This window comes from Cryptomeria japonica, chromosome 3 (genome assembly GCF_030272615.1).
Source record: "Cryptomeria japonica chromosome 3, Sugi_1.0, whole genome shotgun sequence".
Taxonomy (NCBI): domain Eukaryota; kingdom Viridiplantae; phylum Streptophyta; class Pinopsida; order Cupressales; family Cupressaceae; genus Cryptomeria; species Cryptomeria japonica.
The window spans coordinates 622,933,970-622,955,761 of NC_081407.1; the positions used below are offsets into that span (position 1 = coordinate 622,933,970).

The 21,792-nt window shown below is 37.3% G+C and overlaps 1 protein-coding gene across 1 annotated transcript in view; it reads left to right on the plus strand.

Moving 5' to 3' along the window:
- The first annotated feature begins 5,237 nt into the window (after positions 1 to 5,237).
- The window catches only part of LOC131050073 (putative ABC transporter C family member 15), a 55,805-nt gene continuing 39,250 nt past the window's right edge, over positions 5,238 to 21,792 (plus strand). The window contains exons 1-7 of the mRNA XM_057984208.2: positions 5,238 to 5,421; positions 6,153 to 8,566; positions 8,713 to 8,799; positions 9,055 to 9,750; positions 10,016 to 10,180; positions 10,703 to 10,997; positions 11,100 to 11,314. Coding sequence (XP_057840191.2) covers positions 5,397 to 5,421; positions 6,153 to 8,566; positions 8,713 to 8,799; positions 9,055 to 9,750; positions 10,016 to 10,180; positions 10,703 to 10,997; positions 11,100 to 11,314 — 3,897 coding nt within the window. The 5' untranslated portion in view covers positions 5,238 to 5,396. The remainder of the gene's footprint in view (positions 5,422 to 6,152; positions 8,567 to 8,712; positions 8,800 to 9,054; positions 9,751 to 10,015; positions 10,181 to 10,702; positions 10,998 to 11,099; positions 11,315 to 21,792) is intronic.

The following is a 21,792-nucleotide window of genomic DNA, read 5'->3' on the forward strand; positions in this document are numbered from 1 at the left end:
CCCCTCCACAAGTTTGGAGGGGGAGTCAAGTAGTTTGTTCATACCTTCCTTGAAGGGATAGTCCTCATAATCAACCACAAAACCATAAACATGCTCCATTGGGGGTCCCCATTGGTCATGGGTTCCTTAAGCTTAAGAGGCTTGGGGTCAGGGGATTTTAATTCAAAGAATAAATGGCCAGCTTTGGAGCACTTTTGGCAAAAGAGTGTAGCATTTTCATAGACCAAAGCCTGGCTCTAGCTTCCTAGTTTAGACTTCAGAGTAATAAAATCGAGAAGATCCTTACTAACTGCTGCCAAAATGCAAAAGCGAGCATACACCAACCTGGATTTGGTTCGGTTAATCTCATCTAGAGCCACAAAATGCCCAAATGTATTACCAATTCATCTAAAGACCAACTCATCCCAGTATTCCAAAGGAAGTCCTGGGAGGTGAAACCAGACAGAGGCCGACTTGTGCAGGTCAGTAGCCGAGTCAAAACCCGGTTTCCATCTACAGAGACAAAGGTGATGCTTGCAATAAATATAGAATCCAGAGAGCACCATGATAACATCCACCTTCGTAGTAAATTTGAAAAGGAAGAGGGCATCAGGCATAGTGCTAATGGAGACATTGCCCTTGAGCTTCCATTTGGCATCAACCCATTTTCGAACTATTTCCATAGTAGGTCTAAGGGAGAAAAAATTTCCCACCAGAGTGTTGTTCATGTTGAGCACAATGCAGTCCACCATCAAATCAGGTAAAACAATAGTCGTGCCTTCCGTTGTTTGCAAACATTCTAGGACAAAGTTGGGGTCCACCCCAACTTGAGGACTACCCACAAGCACAAATTTCCAACCCTTGTCAAGCGTGCTTCCATTTGGCTGCACCTTCTCTATTTCCCCAGTCTTGGAAACAATCTCATCATAAGTGATAGTCACCTTGGAATTGGAAATGGTCACTTTCAAAGAATCCCCAAGTTTATCTAATGAAATCATAGGTTTAGTACCATTTACTATCGTATCCTTCACAAGTGGAGTGTTCGTAGGGTCCCCCATGGTTTGAGAGGCCATTTTAACACCAAGGGTTGTTTTATCTCCCAGAAGAGTAGTCTTGACAAGATCTATTGCCGCAGCAGGGTCTGACGGAGGATTAGTAGGTGGGGGGAATTTGGCCCCCACGGGCGACAAAAATTCAAAACTCAAAAGCTAGGCAGAGCGAAAAAGTTGTAGACCAAAACTCGTTTGAAACATCGTGAAAAATCTATGTTTAGTAGAACTAAACACAAAAATTATAATAAAATTAAAATATATTAAAATTATAGCTGTTGGAAATTTTGTTTCGATGACTACCATTGTGCAATTTGGTTTGTCAAGTTTATTTCATTTGAACCTTCAACTTGAGCTTCCAAGGCTAGAAATTTGTAGAATTTTTCAAGAAGAGGGGGAGAGAAAATTAGGGGGTTCATTAGAACCCCCCCTTCAAATGAAGAGGATTTATTAGAACCCCCCCTTCGAATGAAGAGGATTTGTTAGAAGCCCCTTTTAAATGAACCCCCCTCCCCTAACCCCAGCCCCAGCCCCAAGGGGAGTTCAATGAACCCCATGTTCAAACGAACCCTTTTAATATTAAAAAAAAAAGTGCCAAGAGGGGTTTGAATGAAGGTCCTCTCGAAGGAAACTTTGTTCAAACCCCCCCTTCAAATGAAGGCTTCTTGTTCATATGAATGTCAAAACAAAGCCTTCGTTTGAACACACATGTTTGTACAAAGGTGCTTGTTAATTTTTTTTTGCCAACTTCATTTTTTGTTCGTGGGTGATAGTGTAACCCGCTATTGTGGGATCACTCGGATATAAATGAAGAATTGCAGTAGTTTCCATTCATAGGGTGCCTTAGTGTAAGACAATAATTCTTGCATCCCACTGATATTGAGTTTAATTGCTACAAGAATATATTTACGTGACTTGAATTGACTCTATTACCCTAATAAAACACTAGTTTATGTTGTTATTCATCCATTCTCTAGAAGGTAAGTTAAAAATAATAAATCAATATGAGTATTTCATGTATTCTTATGTTATTTCAACTTATATATGTTCTCAAAGCTACTTTGAACAATCTCCAAGAATTAAGCCAATTCTAAGAAGATTTCACATTTTCTTGGTGCATTATATGAGAGCATCTTTGTTATAGCAATATTCTAATTCATATCTTGTAATATTAATTGACATTGTTAAAGGGCCACCCCTCAAGGTCTTGCAAAACTTGAAGTGTAGAGGGGGACGGTTTTTGTAATTGTCCCTTGTTTGTTGGCCTTTGACCTGAGATCTCCAATCATGAGATATGGCTAATCTTTAGAGGATTTCAAGGAATCAATTGAAAAAACACCAACAAGTTGTATGGTTGATAGTTTGTACATGACAATTATAGTTCATCCCTTGTGTTAAACCCTATAAAATTATCGAGTCAACAACTTAGAGAAGAATTGAAGACATCTTACAAACATGTAGTACATGATGATGCAAGCATAAATGTAGTAGTGAGTGGTCTTATTTTTTTAATTAATGAACGGATCTTAGATTTTGTTATCAAATTTGTTTCTAGATACTAGATAATTTTAAAATAAACCAGATTTATCTTTTTAAATATACCTCTAATAATCATAAATAAAACATTTTGAATGTCTAACTGACACAACAATTAAATAAACAAATAAAATCAATCTTAAATTAAAATCTGAAAAGGAAAACATACTCACAAAATTAACCTACACCAATGTTGATTCCTCTCTTACACATCCAATCCAAATCATTTACACAATAACCAATATGATTAGGGGAAGAGCACCAGTAGTTGTCATAGCTAACTTCGTGCACCCACAGATCCTAAACCATAAATTGGATTTTGATTTTTTTTTTTAGTTGTCTTCGTATGCGACTTAACTGCTTATAGATATTGATCTGGCTTTGGGTAGTAACGATGCACACTATGGAATCAATTATGCGCACAAAGGTCAAAAAGTACACATTTCAAAGTGTCGCCTGATACCTAACTAAAGATGTTCCAATAACCGTCCACTCAAAATCGTCAATACTTGTGGACAAATGTCCCAATAGTGGTACACAAATGTTCCAATAGTGGTACACAAATGGGTCAATTATGAACAAAAAATTACAAAAACTGACAAAAAAGATCGACTATTGATACAAAACAAATTTATTAATGGTGTTTTCACTATGACGCCTATTGGGGAGTCACTATGACAATAAGATGACAACTATTGAAACTATGAAGGCTATTGGTACTCTTCCCCTATACCTTTTAAGAATCAAACCAATCCCAAATCCCAAAAAAACTTAAAGACAAAACAAAAATTATATCAAAATAAAACTGTAGCTGGTATAATATGCTTATCATATAAAAGACAACCAAAACAAAAGGAATCCAAAACGACGTGGGAAACTACAAGGGATACAATTTTCATCAGTCCAATTTGAAATTGCAGGCGCGCCTTAAACCACTAGAAACAAATTTTATCAAAAGCTCCTCCCCTTGTGATTAGACAAAGAGAACAATGAGATTTGGGGATTGCTTTTTAAAAAATTTAGAGTACCTTTCAATTTGTAAACGGGAATCACGAACTGTACAGCCATTGACGTGTTACGCACAGCTGAAAAGCAAACATCATAAGTGGTGTCAGCAGAGTTTGTATAGCTTGGGACTCTCTTACTAAAATGCAGGTCTTTCAAAATCATGGCGTCCTGGGATTTATATGATATTCTATTTTTCTAAAGAAAATCCGATGTCGCAAAACGCGCTCGCTTTGGATGACGATTTTCTCTTGTCTCTATCTAAAATTCCGTAAGAAAAAACAAAATCGTCCCCAATGGAAAATGCGTGACAGCAAATTGCAATGTATTAGCAGAAAAAAATGCGAATTTGAAACAGAATCCATACGGCTTTTTGTCTGCTAAGATCTCAAGGCTTTTTTGGCCGGCTAAGCTGGCCATCTAGCGATAGTTTTAAGGTACATATTTGTATTTTTATGCCAGTTTTAATGGTATTAAACAATCCATATGTGAGAACAGCATTGGCTTAATGGTGAGAGAATCTGTGGAATGCTGTACAGGGAGCATGTGAAGCACGTGAATGTTCTCCATCGACCCCATTTTTGGGTGTCTGCATTTGCACTAATATTACATTTGTGTGGACAAAGAGAATCGGAAGCCAATTAATGCGGTACTGACTCGTTACTCCACTGTCCAACATGTTTCTCTTGAGCTAATTTTCTACAGTGGTTTTGTGTCATCTTCTGTTTATTCATTTTGCAGTGGTATTATCAAAGGATTTGTTTTTATTTGTAGTGGTATTATAAAAGGGTTTGTTTTAATTTGTAGTGGTGTTTCTAATGGATAAGCTGTGGTTAATCTTTTATTATCTATTTTATTAAAAAAGAGTGGGTGGTAAAAAGGTTATTTTCAATTTTAAAGGGTTGAAGTCTGAAACAGTACTTAAACATAAAAAACAATAGTCAAATCTACACAAGTTAAACAATTACAATGGTTTCAATGGAAAGGAGTTTGCTGATAGATAAAAATGTAAGTTGTTAGAATTGCATAAATAAAAAGACATATTTTCAAAGTTCAAATGGGTTAAAGTTTGAAAGAAAAACAACAAACATAGAAACAAGAGTCGAATCCACACAACACTAAACAGCGAAAATAGTCCCAACAGAAAGAAATTGTTGATTAAAAAAAATTATTAGAATCGCGTAAGTAAAAAGATATACTCTCAAAGTTTAAATGGTTTTAAGTCTGAAAGAAAAAAGACAAACATAAAACAAGAGTCAAACCCGCACAACACCAAACAGCTAAAACAGTCCCAACAGAAAGAAAATACTGATTAAAAAAATAATTTTTTTAAATCTCATAAATAAAAAGACATCTTCAAGTTTTAATAGATTAAAGTCTGAACAAAAATGATAAACATAAAAACAAAAGCCAAACTCACACAACACTAAACAGCTAAAACAGTCCCAACAAAAAGAAGTTAATAAGATATATAAATAACTTTCATAATGAATACATATAATATGATTATCGTACCATTTGTATCTCTCTCATTATAACTAGTAAAGGCTTTTATTATTGCAATGATGGGAGCTTTCATAATGAATACATATAATATGATTAAAAATTAACTGAATATCGTACTATTTATACTTACCCGATGTATCTCTCTCTTGCACTTTCTTCCATCATAACTAGTAAAGGCTTTTATTATTGCAATGACGGGAGAAGTTGGTACGGTTGAAGTTTGAAGTTGGTGGTTTGGTGTTTTCTCCTTTTTATCTTGAATTATTGGGGAGGAGGTCCAAGGAAAACACATTCATTTGCCAGAAAGTTTGGTACAGAACAATGTCAAACCAGAGTATTTCAGCAGGTTCTTCGTCACTTCCTCACACATCTAAAGTTCAGATATCATGTCATTTATTTTATTGGACTGGTTGGTTTATTTATAAGCTGTAGTTGGTTCCATTGTTAGAAACTTGCATACCAATGTTGAATAAGGCTGTAGATTACAGAAGTAGCTCTCCCTTAATTGGCCTCGACGACGTTAAAAACATAACATTATATTACATCCAAACAAGACAGCTTCAAAGAAATGATTGTGCACAGATTTTCATTCAATATTATTGAACTGAATGCTAGCTACATCGTGGTAAAATGAAAAGTCTTTTCGGAAAGAGACAACTGTATCCTTTTTAGTTTGCAGTGGCTGCGTTTCTGATAAAACTGAAAACATGTTCATCATTTGAAATAAAAGTTTCTTGGTTACGTGACCTATTATAATGTAAAAGGCTTTAAAAACGATTTCCCAAATTAGAATCGTCATGCAAATACAGATACTAGTCTTATATTTACTTTTGTTAACTGCATTATTTCTAAACGTCCTTTTGTGTCCTCTGAGTAGCTAGTATCTCCATTTTTTCTAACTTTGAGCTTTCCCAGCATATGCAAAGCAATCTAGCTCTTCGCAACTGGGACTATACTAGTGGGATAGTGGCAATATAAGTTATACATAATTGTTTACTCAGAAAGAAGAGATTTATTTTTTGTTTAAGGAATTGACCTGTATCGTTATTTTCTAATGTTTACTTCAATTGCGAGCAGATATCAGTGACATACTTCAGCTGCATGGAATATCCAAGTTAGCAATCCTAGAGAATTTTCTGCAACGGCAAGAGACTAGTCTCTTCTCTGGAGTTTGTACCGGAAAGACAATTGCTATTGTCCTCCATATTAGCTTCCTTTGTAGCTTCTTCGTCAAGTTTGTCTGGGGAAGATTTGCCCAATGTTTCGTCAAGGGTTCAGAGCAGGGACTATCTCCCACTGGACCAAACGAGGACATGCCTACCAATACTTCATATTCAAGTATAAATTTTGGTTTCATCTACAAGGCAACTCTCGGTTGCTGCACTTGTCTATTGGCATGTTATTCTCTAAGCACTTTATGGATTCTACTTTATGGCAATCAAACACAATGTGCTTGGCATGCTACTGTTATTGTGGCAGATGTTGTGCACATATTGGTATGGTCAATCATGTTTATAAGGATATTCACTTTCAGAAAGACAATTTGTAGAAGAATCCCAAATCTTTTGAGGGCGTGGTTGATATGCTTTTGCATTGAATCAATTTTCACACTTCTAATTGATATTGATAGAGCCATTAGGAATTGGACGGTATATAATGACATGTACATGGATTGTTTCACTTCACTCTTAAGCATATTTCTTTTATGTATTGCCATCCGAGGGAACACAGGAATATATACCTGCACAAAGGAGCTTGAAGAACCACTCTTGGGTTCCAATGAGTTTAAATATGCTGCTGCCAAAAAAGAATCAGCATATGCCAAAGCCAATTTACTTGAGCTTCTCACATTTTCTTGGCTCAATCCCCTGCTTTCTATTGGCATTAAGAAACCTCTAGAATTTGATGACCTATCCAATATTGCAAAAAATGACTCCGCTGATCATGTTTACAGTCGTTTTAGTAGAAAAATAGATATGGTGAAGCAAAAGGACCCTTCGAAAACACCATCCATGACAAAAGTTGTTTTCTTGTTTATCTGGAAAAAGGTAGCTCTAAATGCAATGTTTGCAGTGGTATATGCATGTGCATCTTATGTTGGCCCTTACTTGATTAATGATTTTGTAAGTTATTTAACTAAGAATCCACGCTCTACACATGAAGGGTACATCTTAGCCTGTACATTCTTTTTGGCCAAGATCATAGAGACTACAGCACAAAGACGATGGATATTTGGATCAAGGCAGCTTGGGATGCGCTTGCGAGCAGCCCTCACAGCACACATTTATAGGAAAGGTCTTAATCTATCAGTTCAAGCCCGACAAAGTCACACAAGTGGTGAATTAATCAACTATATGAGTGTAGATATCCCACGTATTGGAGACTTTACATGGTACCTGAACACAATATGGATGCTGCCTATACAGATTGTACTTGCAATATCTATTCTTTATAACAACGTAGGCTTGGCATCACTTGTAGGATTCGCAGCCACTCTTGCTGTGATGATGGGGAACATTCCCATCACAAGACGACAGAGATATTTTCAGTCTAAGATCATGAAATCCAAAGATGAAAGAATGAAAGTTACATCAGAAATATTAAGAAACATGAAAGTACTGAAATTGCAAGCTTGGGATATGAGGTACGCACAAAAATTAGAAGACCTGAGAAAAATTGAGTACAACTGGCTTAAAAAGTCAGCTCAACTAGGAGCTGCTTCATTATTCATTTTCTCGTGCACCCCTGCATTTATATCAGCTATCACATTTGCTGCGGCGTACTTCATGGGAATCCCTTTGACAAGTGGCAGAGTTCTGTCAGCATTGGCAACTTTTAGATTACTTCAGGATCCTATTTATACTCTTCCAGACCTCTTTTCAAATCTCGCACAAGCTAAAGTGTCGTTAGACCGCGTCACTTCGTATCTTCAAGAACAAGAATTACAAGAGGATGCAGTTGAAAGTATTCCTATGCATTTAACTGAGTTGGCAATTGAGATTGAAGGTGGGGAATTCAGCTGGGATCCTTTTGCAGGTGAGCAAACTCTAAAAGAAATTAATTTGCAGGTGAAGAGAGGAATGAGAGTGGCAGTCTGTGGAACTATCGGATCAGGTAAATCTAGCCTTTTATCTTGCATACTAGGGGAAATCCCAAAGACTTCTGGTATTGTCAAGGTCAGTGGTACGAAAGCTTATGTTCCTCAGTCTGCATGGATTCAGACGGGAAATATTAGAGAAAACATATTGTTTGGAAGCAGCTTTGACAATGATAAATATGAAAGGATTGTCAAAGCATGTGCTTTAAATAAAGATTTAGAGCTCCTCCCCCATGGTGACCAAACAGAGATAGGGGAAAGAGGAACCAATTTGAGTGGCGGGCAAAAGCAAAGGATACAAATTGCACGTGCAGTCTACCAGAATGCTGATATTTATCTTATGGATGATCCTTTTAGTGCTGTTGATGCACATACAGGAACTCAACTGTTTGAGGTATGTTTCATTTTTCTTCAGTTAAAACTTAAAAGGAAATATCATAAAGGTACTTCTGACAGCCTAATCTTTTTCAGTTAAAATAGATGCATAATTAATAGTGGCATACAAATGAAAAGGATGGCTAACTGTGAGGACTTATACAGGAGTGCCTTACAGGAGTTTTGCGTGGAAAGACTTTAATCTATGTTACCCATCAAGTTGAATTTCTGCCCTCTGCGGACCTCATCCTTGTAAGTAAACCATTTAACAATCTCACTCTTAATATTATTTGGGCTCTTAACAATTGTCATGATGGAAATACAATGTGTATTTTATTCTCCGGGAGTGATGGTTTCCCCAGTTATGCTTGTTTCCTAAATTTATTTCACAATTGCCTTAGTCTTCTTAGTTCCATAATTTCTCACTTCTTTGTTGCTTTTTCTTAGGTTTCAAAAGCAGAACATTAATTTAAAAGATTATGAGAAATCTCATTGCTTCCTTGACAGGTGATGCAAAATGGTAAGATTGCACAAGCTGGAAAGTATGACGAGCTTCTGAAAGAAGGCAAAAGTTTTGAAGCTTTGGTTAGTGCCCATAATCAAGCCTTAGGGGCTGTGGTTGCAGTCGATAATTTATCATCCACAGGGATGCTTCAAGGAAGCAATGGGAATCACACAGAACTGTCCGATGATAATTTGGATGTTCAATCAAATGTTCAAATGAGAGACCTGAAAATTCTCAACAGTGAAAAACAAATGGGCAATGAGGTACAACAGGAAACAAATGCAAATCATAAGTGTAAATACTCACAGATTACACAAGATGAGGAGAGGGAAACGGGATCTGTCAGCAAAAAGGTCTATTGGTCTTATTTAACAGCAGTATATGGTGGTGGCTTGGTTCCAATCATATTGATATCACAGATTCTTTTTCAGGGGTGTCAACTTGGAAGCAACTACTGGATGGCATGGGCATCTCCTCCCACACTAGACATGGAGCCAATAATTAGTACAAGATTACTCATTCTAGTATATGTTGCAATATCAATAGGAAGTTCTGTATTTTTGTTGATACGGGCATTTCTGCTAGTATCAGTGGGCCTTCTGACATCTCAAAAACTCTTTTTGGGCATGCTTCATAGTATTTTCCGAGCTCCCATGTCCTTCTTTGATAGGACACCAGCTGGCCGGATCTTAAATAGGGTTTGTGATGCTTTCCCTATCTACAGCTGTAAATAGTAATTCTATTACTTTCTAAATTGCATAGGAGATACGCTTACATGGTGCTTACCACTGGTTCATAAATCAGATGAATGTGATTACAGATTGGTATATAATTTGTAACTTTCCTTTGCATGTCATTTAAAGAAGTGGAAGTGTTTTACTATATATATATATTCTTTCTATTCACTTGTGCATCTAGTATTAAGTGGCTAATGACTAATACTAATTCAAATCATGTCTACAGGCATCAACTGATCAATCTGTATTAGATTTAGAAATTTCTAATATATTGAGTTGGTTATCCTTCTCAATAATTCAGCTCTTAGGGACTGTAGCAGTTATGTCAGGGCTAGCATGGCAGGTATTTGTGATATTTATACCTGTGACTGCATTCTGCATATGGTATCAGGTAATTGCTCCCCTTCTTTGTGTCTCTCATGATTTCTTTATTTTGGTGCAAAGGCTTATTTATTCCTCGTTTAGTATTACAATTTCCTTAAATAGTATATGCAAGTTGTTTTAACCCCGTTTTTTCTGTTACTGTTTTGATTCTGTGTCAAATCAACATCATTTTCAAGTGCAACCACTTTGAATCAAGAGAAAAACTTATTTGTTTATACAATGAGCATATTGAAAATGATGCTAAGGAAAGCATTTCTCGACTTTAGGATTTTTGTTATTTCTTTCGGAATGAAGCTACGCTATTATAGATGGATTTCATAGAAATTGGAGGGGTTACTGTTATTCCAAGAATAAGAAGCCAATGTTTGGTTCATAAAGATATATGCAACATGTCAGTTATTCACATATCACAAAATGCAAAACAAAGAATGGCATGCTATTTAATATTTATGATAATCTAATTTTTTGTATTCAAGTTTAGATTATGGGTCCATTTCCACTATTAAATTTGATGACACATGACTTGCAGCAATACTTCATACCAACTTCTCGAGAATTATCAAGATTGTTGGGCATTAAGAGAGCCCCAATCCTTCATCATTTTGCTGAATCACTTTCAGGAGCTGCCACTGTGAGAGCTTTTGATCAAGAATTGCGATTCGTAGAAAGAAACTTATCTCTTGTTGACGATCATTCAAGGGTGCGGTTCCATACCATATCTTGTACAGAGTGGCTTGCCTTCAGATTGAATTTCCTATCAAATTTGATCTTTGCCTTCTCATTAGTGGTGGTCGTGAGCTTACCTGAAGACCTAATTAACCCAAGTAAGGAATTCCTGAAACTAATTTTATGATTCTATAGAAGTCATTTTGTATTTGATTATATAATGACATGGTAGAAGAGAAACTAAACATCCACTTATGTAGGCATTGCTGGGCTAGCTGTAACATATGCTCTGAGTCTCAATTTACAACAAGCGGCAATAGTATGGAATGTATCAAATGCTGAAACTAAAATGATTTCAGTAGAAAGGATATTACAATATTCAGATATTCCATGTGAAGCACCATTGGCAATAGAAGAATCCAGACCTGCTCTTGAATGGCCATCCTATGGAATAATATTCCTTGAAAACTTGCAGGTATGAAAGACAATCTTGGATTCTTAAGAGAGAATTGAAGCATATTCGTTTTGATGCTATTGATTTCTCAGTATTTCTAATTCTAACATCCAATGCCATGCTCGGGTGATGCCACTGGAAAAATACACTACTATGAGTTTGAAGTGTGGGTAAATACACAATCAAGTTTTATTTTCCTTATCTGTGTAGCTTTTATACTTTTTATCAACTACTAATAATATACAAAATAATATAGATAATAGCATTTATTAAAACTGCTCTGCCATGAAAAGGAAAAGCTTAACATATTTAACTGCTTTGTACCAAAACAACCCTGATAAAACAAAATGAGGCATGCATCTGTAGATAATAAGTTAGTAAGCCTTTGCACCATAATAACCGTGCTATGAAACAAATGAGGTGTGCACGTGTAGAAAATTAGGCTAATAAAACTTTACTCCACAACCACCCTGCTATGAAACAAAATGAGGTATGCATCTGTAGGTAATTAGACTAATAAGCCTTCGCACCAAAACAACCCTGCTATGAAACAAAATAAGGCATACATCTCTAGATAAGTAGGCTAATAAGCTTTTCCAGTCTGCATCAAAGCAACCCTGCTATGAAACAAAATGAGGCATGAATCTGTAGATAATTAGGCTAATAAACCTTTGTATCCTTTGAAATTGTTCCTTTTTTCTCTTTAGTAGAACTATATTACAATGTAATTTTAAGCTGTCAGAAATTCAATGATCTTTCTAATCAATATCCACCCTAAATCAATCCTTGAAATCTGATCTACATTAGTACCTCAATTTACCTCCATTTTTCTCTGTCTGGCACATGTACACATTGTTTCTTTGCCTCTGCTTATTTTTGTACATAGACTATCCCAATGAAGTCTTAGAGGTCCAATTCACACTCTATAAAAACTCGAAGTTGTGAAGATCTTCTTATTCACAATTATAGCACCCACGTACTTATAGACTAAGTTGCCAATCCCGGTTTGGGTTCTGGTTCAAGGTTCAGGTTCGGTCAAATGTTTTTTGGGGTGTTGTGTTAGTTTTGGGTTTTTTAGTACAAAAACATATAAAGATTAAAAATATATAGTAGTTAATTTCAAAATACACCACTATGCTATTAGTCAAATAACATAGCAAAATACACCACCATATTAATAGTCAAAACTTGTCTGACATGATATATATTAAAGTTTTAGTTCAAATAACATATAAAAATTGTAAATACACCACCATATTAATGTTTTAGTTCAAATATAATAATGTCAAGTGTCGACAATTAGACATCACTGATCAAATATCATATGGGTCATTGTTACTATTTCTAGTTGTGACTGTGTAATGTGAAAAATCACACGCAATCAAAAACCAGAAACAATAACAACAGCTATCATGGATTGTGGGAAATTAAAATGTTTAATCATATGGGTCATCGAAAATATCACCATCATCCTCCATATGCTGTGGTAAATTAGAAGAACCACAAACAACGCCACTAGGAGTGGCATTGGCACTAGCATTTGAAAACTTGGACTCGTTGAGGACTCGGCAGCCCAAAATAGGCCTCGGACTTGGGACTTGGCAAAAAACTTGGCTAGGACTTGGAAAAGAAGAAAACTGTAGTTTTACAAAAAAACAAAAAGAAATTAATGCATTTAGAGAACATAAGAGCCATAATTCAAACAATACATATGTCATATGATCTTCAAACACTCAATATTTGAAATTTCATCATTCATGAATCATAATCAATGATCATACTCATAGTTTCAAGTTTCAAGTTTCAAACTTTCAAAAGTATAACATAATAATAGCATCATAAGTTTATAAATGTTTACATATAAGTCAATTTCAAAAAAATGTTTACATCCTCCTCTTTCCTCTCCTAATGTAACCCTAAGCTCTATTTTGATCTCAAAATAACTCTAAGCTCATCTTCTCTTCCTCAAACCCTACTTCACATTTCAGACCTGTTTTGCACACCATGGAGCAGAAAGAAATGAAAAAAATCATTAACTTCATATTTTTTGATCTTGTTGGGCGTTTTTACTCTACAACGAGAGTCCTAGCTCGGGACATGCGAGTCTCGACCTAGGACTCGCACGAGTCACACGCTAAAACTCGGGAGTCCTAGGAGGAGACCCGTTGGGATGCGGCTCACAAGTCCGTGGAGAGTCGACTTGGCACACCATTGGACTCGTGAGTCCCACAAGTTCTGTCAAGTCCCAGCCGAGTTTTCCATCTATGGGTAGTGGTACTAGCATATTCAGTCTCATGATCACTAGGTAGCTCATGGTCATCATCAACTAGCTCATGGTCATCATCAACTCCAAGTGCAGCAAGGTGGGAAACTGAATCATCCAACTTGGCATGCTTTGGATCGATATCCCATTGCATTGTCTCCCCTTGTTTGTAGGCATTTTCTTTGTGAGTGAGGAGCTGCAAATTTGAATGTACAAAGACTAAGTCCTTCGCCTTTTTGGAGTGTAGTAAATTATGCTTTATTGAGTGGATGAAGGAATATGTGCTCCAATTCCTCTCGGATGAAGATGAACTAGCAACCTATCAAGATTTTGAAATTAGAGAGTTAAGAGTTATAAATAAAATTTAAATATAAGCAAGATAGAAGATATTTTTTCAATAACTAAGAACTTGCGATAAGATTTTGATGGTAGTAGGTTGTAGTTGTTGGTATGCTTCTCCATGGAAGTACCACCAACTATGAGCAGGAGACCTACTCTTGTCCCAAAGAGCTTCAAGACCACAATCATTTGCGCTTGAAAAACTCATGAATTCTGCCCTCACTGCAGGCCATAGGTCTTGGTGAAAGAGTTTGCGAAGGGTTGCCTTGTACCCTTGAGCAACTTCGGGATCCCTATATGGGGCAACTCTTGTGCCAGTAAGGAGCTCTTGACTATAATACTTTGGACTCAATGCAAAGGCAAGGAGATGCAATGGAGTGGTCATTTTGTTCCATCTCTCCACAATGATTTGTAGTAGTTGGTTGAAGAATGTTTCTTCTGGATCTTTCTCTTTTTCATTTATGATGGCTTTCATCTTCTCAACCATTGAGTTGATGCCATCATACACCTCACCAAAACAAGGCATATCCATGTCAATGTAACAAATTATACTCAATATAGGCTCAATGAAATTCAAGAGGTACTTAGCACGATCCCACCAAGAGTCATCTAGTATCATTCTCTTAATGTTTTCTGCCCTTGTAGTGCTAGATTGCCTCCATATTCTCCAATTAGGGCTGATTACCATGCTACATAGTGCCTCATGAACCTTCACAAGTTGTCTCAACACAAGTGTGCTGGAGGCAAAATGGGTCTCAACAACCTATTTCAAAATCAAAATAAGAAAAAAATTAAATTAGAATTAAATTAAAAAGTTTACTAAACTAATTGTTTATTTAATTAGATTTAAAATTATTACCTTCAAAAACTCCAATCTCGAGAATTGTTTAAAGATGCCTTGTGACATATGGTGGTTGGTGATAACCATTTGGATCTTCTCAGCATCAGCATACACTTGTTTGATCCATTCAACTTTGTTGCCAATTTTTTGCAGCATTAGGTTGAGTGAGTGGATAGACCAAGGTGTCCAAAAAATGTGTTTATAGCGCTCCTCAACCAATAACCCAACAGCCCTACAATTTTTGGCATTGTCTGTTACCACTTGAACAACATTTCGAGGGCCAACTTCCTCAATGGATTAACAAATAATATTAGCAACAAATGGACCGTCCTTCAGCTACCCTTCACAATCCATTGCCCTCAAAAACATTGCCCCTTTAGGGGACACTACAATAACATTAATCAATGGGTGATTTCTTGCATCTTTCCATCTATTAGATATGATGGACACCCTTGTTTCGATCCATGAATCCTTGATGGACTTCAAGGAGTCCTCTACATATTTCACCTCTTTGTCCAATAATTATGCACCTTCTCATAACATGGGCCCTTGAACCCCTTTGGAGCCTCATTAATTGATCTCACAAGAACTAGCTAAGAACAAGTAACAATCAATCTCTAACTCTCCTTAAGCAATGGAAAGCATAAAACAAAGTTCAGCAGTAGAGAAAAGAAGTTTTGTTTTTCATTCTATTGTGCAAAAATGAAATAGGTTTTACCTTTTTGGTGTTTGAAGAGGTCAAATTAGGGTTGGGGGCGCTGATTTGCCTATTTGGCAAAAAAAAAATAACATTTCGATCAAATTCTTCATGGGTTCCTCGAAAAGCGTCAAAATTCTTCTTGGGTCCTTCCTAGGTTTGCAGGGCCAAACCCATAGGTTGTGGGCCAGACCCTATCTGAACCTACAGGGAATTGGATCCAGACCCGGACCGAGACCCGGTGGGTTTCGCTATAGAACCCGATAACGTAGCTTATAGAAGGTTCTAGGTTCAAATTTTGTTTGGTCCATGTCTTACAACATGATAATGATCCCAATATTATGACTACAATTCCTTGACATTATGATATCTCTGCAAGACAAAGCTACACAAAGAGAAAAAATATTTTATTTGGAATAAGTTCTATGAAAAATGCATTGCGAAAAGTCTAGTGACATGGCAATTTCAATTGGCATTGAAATAACTCCTTGTTGAAATCCAATGAAGAATATGAAAACTCAATTACAAAAACAATAGTGTTAATAAGATTGACTTCAATGTAAGAGCATTCTTCATAACACTTAACAAGGAGCATTTCCAGATTGTAGTTTTGCATTTCTTCCCCTTGATCAAAAGAATTCTTTCAGGGCATCAAAATTTTTCATTGAGTAGCAATGATGAGAAAAGATGAGTACCATATGCAAAGGGGAAGTTGGAATATCGTTTCCCATGTTTAACGGTTGGGAGACCATGTATTGTGCTTCTTTCCTTCACCATTGAGCATATTTGTCTTGACAAGGTTTCTCCCATTAACATAAATAAGGAACCACTCAAAGGAAGTGAGAAGAGCTGCCCAATGTCTCCAATGAAAGACAATGTAAAAGTTGGAATTTTCTACAACCATATAACTACTGTACCAGATCCTTATGAAATCCTAAGGTAGCCATGGTTTGACCAATCGACTCTTGATTGTATCTATGAAAATCTTTTGGCGTATCTAGTTTTTTGAAGACCCTAGTCCTTTCTGAATTTTCAGATAATGTATTATTTCCTGGCCTATTATTATTGCTAGGATAATGTTAGTGGTTGAATACAGCCGATATTTTAATAGTGGAGCTGTCATAGTTACAGTAGAAAGCCTCCATTGTTGTAGTTATAGCATGTGGATTGTATGTTGGTATTATGGATGTGTTGCATTAGTTTTGTCATTGACGTCAACACTTATCCTTCTGGAGATCTTTGGTTATGTTGAACCGGCACATTGTGTTCACCGGCAAGTTCAGTGACTTATGCACAATCACAGGTTATATTGTTCACCAGCACTGAGGATGACTTGTTATCATCTAGAGATCACTTGGTTATGTCGAAGACATGGTTTGGATACTTGGTTTTGGTATTTTGGTTAATGGTCTAATTGGGTTGACATATTTACTGTTACCGGCAAATTGGTCTAGGTTATGGATGGGTATGCATTATCTATTCCAGATCAGCACGACACGTTATGGAGATGATTTATTGATTGGATATTGTTGTAAATGTATTGAGCTGGCATGATGCATCACATCTTAACTTGTTTGTAATTGATTTTATTGTAATATTCTTAGTGAGAGCCGACCTACACATTTGGTCTTAGGCTTGGTATATATGTAAGATCTCAATTGATGAGATAAAGGGCATGGGACATGGTATGTAAGGTTATGGTATTGTAACATGGTATGTGCGAATATTCAAGATCATATGAGCTGACCATAGAGAAGGTTCAAGGAAGGTTTGAAGGAGATTATTAGAGCTTAACCGGTACTGAATCCAACATTGGAGATGCTAATTTGAGTAGTACATTATTCTAGGATTTAACTATCCTACTGTAGTCATTGCGACTCCCATTTGAGCAGTGTGCTCTAGGCGGTTGGCCTTTTTGCATGTGCAGACCCCATTTGTATACACATACTATCTGCAGTAGTATCATCTGATTGTGGGTAAGGTTTCCCACCGCTTACAGGGTTTTGTTGATGTGTATTTTGTACACGACCAAACACAGAATAAAATACCTAAAGGGTACCTTATCCTCTCTTGAATACAGCCTTTGAAAGTTGAAGATGTCGCGAAAAGGATCAATCAGGATGACTTCAAGGTTCTTTGTTGTAGGATCTCTACGTGTGGACAAGCACCAGTGGTCGTTGTATATTCTGTTTCTTCAAGGGGCCTTACGTACTTTCAGAGAAAGCTTGTCCGTGTTACTCTCTTTTTGACTACAGGAATAGGATTTTCCTAACACTAACAGATTTTCAAAAAATATCAAAAGATAAGGGTTTCAACTTTCAAGAGATGAATGCTAATCTAATCCTAAAAATGACTCAATGAAGGCTAGACTTGGTAAGATTCTACCAATTTCAGTATCGCCAAGAAATTACAACTCTACTGGAATTGATGCGATCTTCTAAGGTGATTCAGTAATTTTCCAATCATCAAGGATATAGAATATCAGAGAAACGAGACTCGCCTGAAATCGCCCAAACTCGGCGAGTCCGAGTCCGAGTCAGGCCAAACGAGTCCCAGGGGCTCGGACTCGGACTCGGCCGAGTCTGGAGAGTAAACTCGCCAGACTCGCCGAGTTGGCGATTTTGGCTCAAAATCGCCAGACTCGGCGAGTCCTGAGCCCCAGACTCGGCTACTGGTTGGGTTAATAAAATGACAAAAAAAAAAAACATTTTAAAAAGTAGTAAGTTTTTTTGGAAGGGCGAAATTTGACATTTTGGTCTCTCCGTCAGGATTATTTTATGGAATATAACATTTAAGTATAAGAAAAGAAACTTATACTTTAAGTTATATTCCATATATACTGTCAGGATGTTTGAGAGTGGTTTCGGGCCTCCAGGAGTTATATTGCAAAATCTAGTTTTTGGAGGATTCTTCAGTTTTCCAGACTTAGTCAAATTTCAGGATCAGGACATTCCAGACTTAGCCAAATTTCAGGGCATTTGAAGATCAGGATGACATTCCAGACTTTATCACTCACCAACTTGACCTAGCTTGGACCTTCAAGAATGATACTCACTCACCAAGCAAGACCCAATTAGCAACAAGAGCAAAACCAGGCCCTAAGGAAGACTCTCAAAGAAACCCTAATTCAGACTTGTAATAAGTTTTTTTGGCCTCGCGGGGCGCTGCCCCTCGACCTCGCCCTGTATTGCGACAGGGAGCGCGCAAGGGGCGCTGCCCCCAAACCCCCGTCGAAAAATATGGGGGAAACTGCGTCGATAGAAGTAGAGAAAATTTAACCTACGAGTCTGACATTGATTGGATCGACCAGGTAGATATAGAGGTTGAGACTGTAGCCATGGCAGAGGAGGAGCGGAGAGCACGAGCACAGACAGGAGATTCAGAGGCAGATAGTGACACGGGTGTTCCTGATGTTGGTGAGCATGGCATGGTGTCACGGGGAGCGGCTATGGCAGTCGAATCATCCAGGACCTACCTTAGACACCTTCGTAGGGGGCTGGAGCCGGAGGGTGCAGGCTCCTCTGAGCCATAGACTTGTAGTTGTATTTACCTTTGGTATTTGTATGAAACATTTGATGATGATCATATGATGACATGGATTTTTTATTCCATGAGTTTTGTAATATTGTATACATTTGACAATATTTATATATCTATGTTTGTTATTTTCTTCAGCTACAATTTGTGTTTATGCTTATGTGATTGATGTATACTTGTGTATGTAATCAAATGAGCCAAGTTTGATGATGTTATTGTGTCTTTAAGGTGTATTCAATAAAGGGTGTCTGAAACAAGTTTTAAATATTTAAAAATCTCTAAATTTCTTGAGTTTTTCACTATCCCGAGTCCAGACGAGTCTGGAGCCGAGTCTGACGCCGAGTCCCGAGTCCGAGTCCGAGTTGGCCTTGCCGAGTCTGAGCCGAGTCCGAGTCCGGTTTCTTTGATATAGATACTATCATAGAGATACATATCAATACTTCCAGAAACGATTGAATTTTTAAGCAATCTCAATATTCCCAGTTGACCACACAAGGCGTCCTTACAATCAGTAAGAAGCTAGTGGTTTGGAACGTGAATCTCACCAAAGATCAAGCACAACACTTAGTCTTTCAAACTTAAACTTAAATACTATTTCAACTGAGAGTGATTCAAGAAAATAAACAATCATGAAGATAGCTGCAAGTATTGCAATAAAACACCATAACTTCAATATTTTATTGATCTCAAAGCCAAATGGACAACAATTGTTCAAAAGTCTTTCTTCACTACTCAATCTTGCTACACAATAACTTTCTTCCCTTCTAAGCTCTCTCTCTTTTCTAACTTCTAACTATATATCAAAAATGAAAATGAGTGAGGGTATATATAGCATCCTCAAATACAATGAATGGCCCAGATCGAAAGAAGATCAACGGCTGAGATTTTGACACCTAAACCCTAATTAGGGTTTGTTACAAAAAGGTCCCCATTTAGATAAACATCATTAAATGCATAGCCAATAATTAATTGGCACAAATATCGAGGAAACATAGACCAATAGGAATTAAGCTGCCACATCATCCTATAACAACTTTTCATCTAGAATGTTGTTCCCTTTCCTATGCTCTTTCCTACCATATTCAATGAATCTAGACACAATTCCCTCAATCTCAGCAATGGGAATTTCGGGAAGATTCTTCATTCGTTCTTCCAAGTGAAGGACTTGATCAAAAACAGTGAGAAGAGCTGTCTCCCATCCAGGTTCAAGCTCTTTGGTCTTCTCAATCAAGAACATAGTAGCGAACATCTGATCTCGTTGCCTATCTGTGATGATGTTCTCCCCTTTGCAAAAGATGACTTTGACTCTCTCCTCCAACTCTTGAATGTCCACATCTATCTCAATCTTGATCCGCCTGTCAAGAATGGTACATAAAACTTCAAACACCTTATCTTGAATTGGATGAATGATACCTTCAACTTGACTACATCTGGTGTTGATGTCATCAAAAAGGACCTCTTTCATCTGGAGCAGAGCTGACTATTGTAGGAGATTATGGGCTCCTCCATCCATTATCCTTTCTTGTGCCAAAACCCGTCTTGGTGTTTGTCTTATCACTTGTAAGACAGGAATGATATCATCTCTAGTGTGAGTGAATGCAGCTACAGTTATCATTAGATTATGGATAATCTCAAGGACCTGGATAGCTCGATGAACTGTCTTCATCATTCTCGTTGCAAATTCGACGGCTATCGTGTGGAATTTAGCAATCCAAGAACCCATAAGCTGAACCAAGCTCTTGACCCTTTCTGCCTCGCCTACTGATTCAAGAGGGAGTGCTTGTAAAGGAGATACTACCGGATCCTAACGTCTCAAGGGCTGATTGAGATGACTAAAATAGCTTCTCCAAGCATTGACCTCCCTCTCAAGCTTCTTATTCTTTTCCATTTCTTCTTTAAGTTTGTCTTTAAGTGCTTCAAATGAATCGGTTGCTTCTTCCATTGCTTGCTCGGAGGTAAGTGGACCAAGCTCAAATGTTTCTAAGTCATACTCATCTGCAAGAATCTCACCCTCATATTTGTCCACTACTGGCGTAGCTACTTGCAATTTCCTAGATCCTATCTCATCTCGAATTACCTTGGACATTTTTGTGGCCTTCCTTTTTTCCATCACCTCTTGAGAACTTCCTATAAGGCTTTTTAAATCAAATACATCTTCTTCCTCTTCAACCACAACTACCCTTGTCAGTCTCTCTTTTAACCAATCCAGAATGGTGGATCTTGTTTCCTTTACTTGTATTTCTTTAGGCAGTGGTCTATTCTCTCGGAAAGGAGATGTCGCTTCATCATCATTTTTCTCTTCATGTAGCTCATTAGCATCAACTTGGGGAGATTGACTCGATGACTGCTGAGGTGTCTGTCCCTTTTCTTGCTTGTCATTTTGTACCATGGATTCCATAGACTCATCAATTTCATATACTATCTTCTCCTGATCTTCTCCTTGACTTGCCTTCTTTTCATGTCAAGAAGATGCGCTTGGTGGGTGATCGGGGTTTGTTTTCTGCTTCTTCCTGGTGGATTCCCTTTTCTTAGGTCTTTCTTTCCTCTTTGAGCCTTTGGAATGAGAAGTATTCTCACTCACGCTTGCTTCTCCTTCTTCTGGTCTTGCCTCCAAAGTGAATGTCATTGATACATTCTGCTCTTTCAACTTCTGATGCTGTACATCCACCCATCTGCGAGTGCATGATAAAACAGGGGCCATCAAAGCTCTCAGGTCTAAAACCTTGGGCTCATTCCAATCTATTTTCACTTCCTTGTCCTCTTTCTCATAAGATGACTGTAGGTATCTACCATTATCTTGGGCCTGATCAGCTACTCTATAA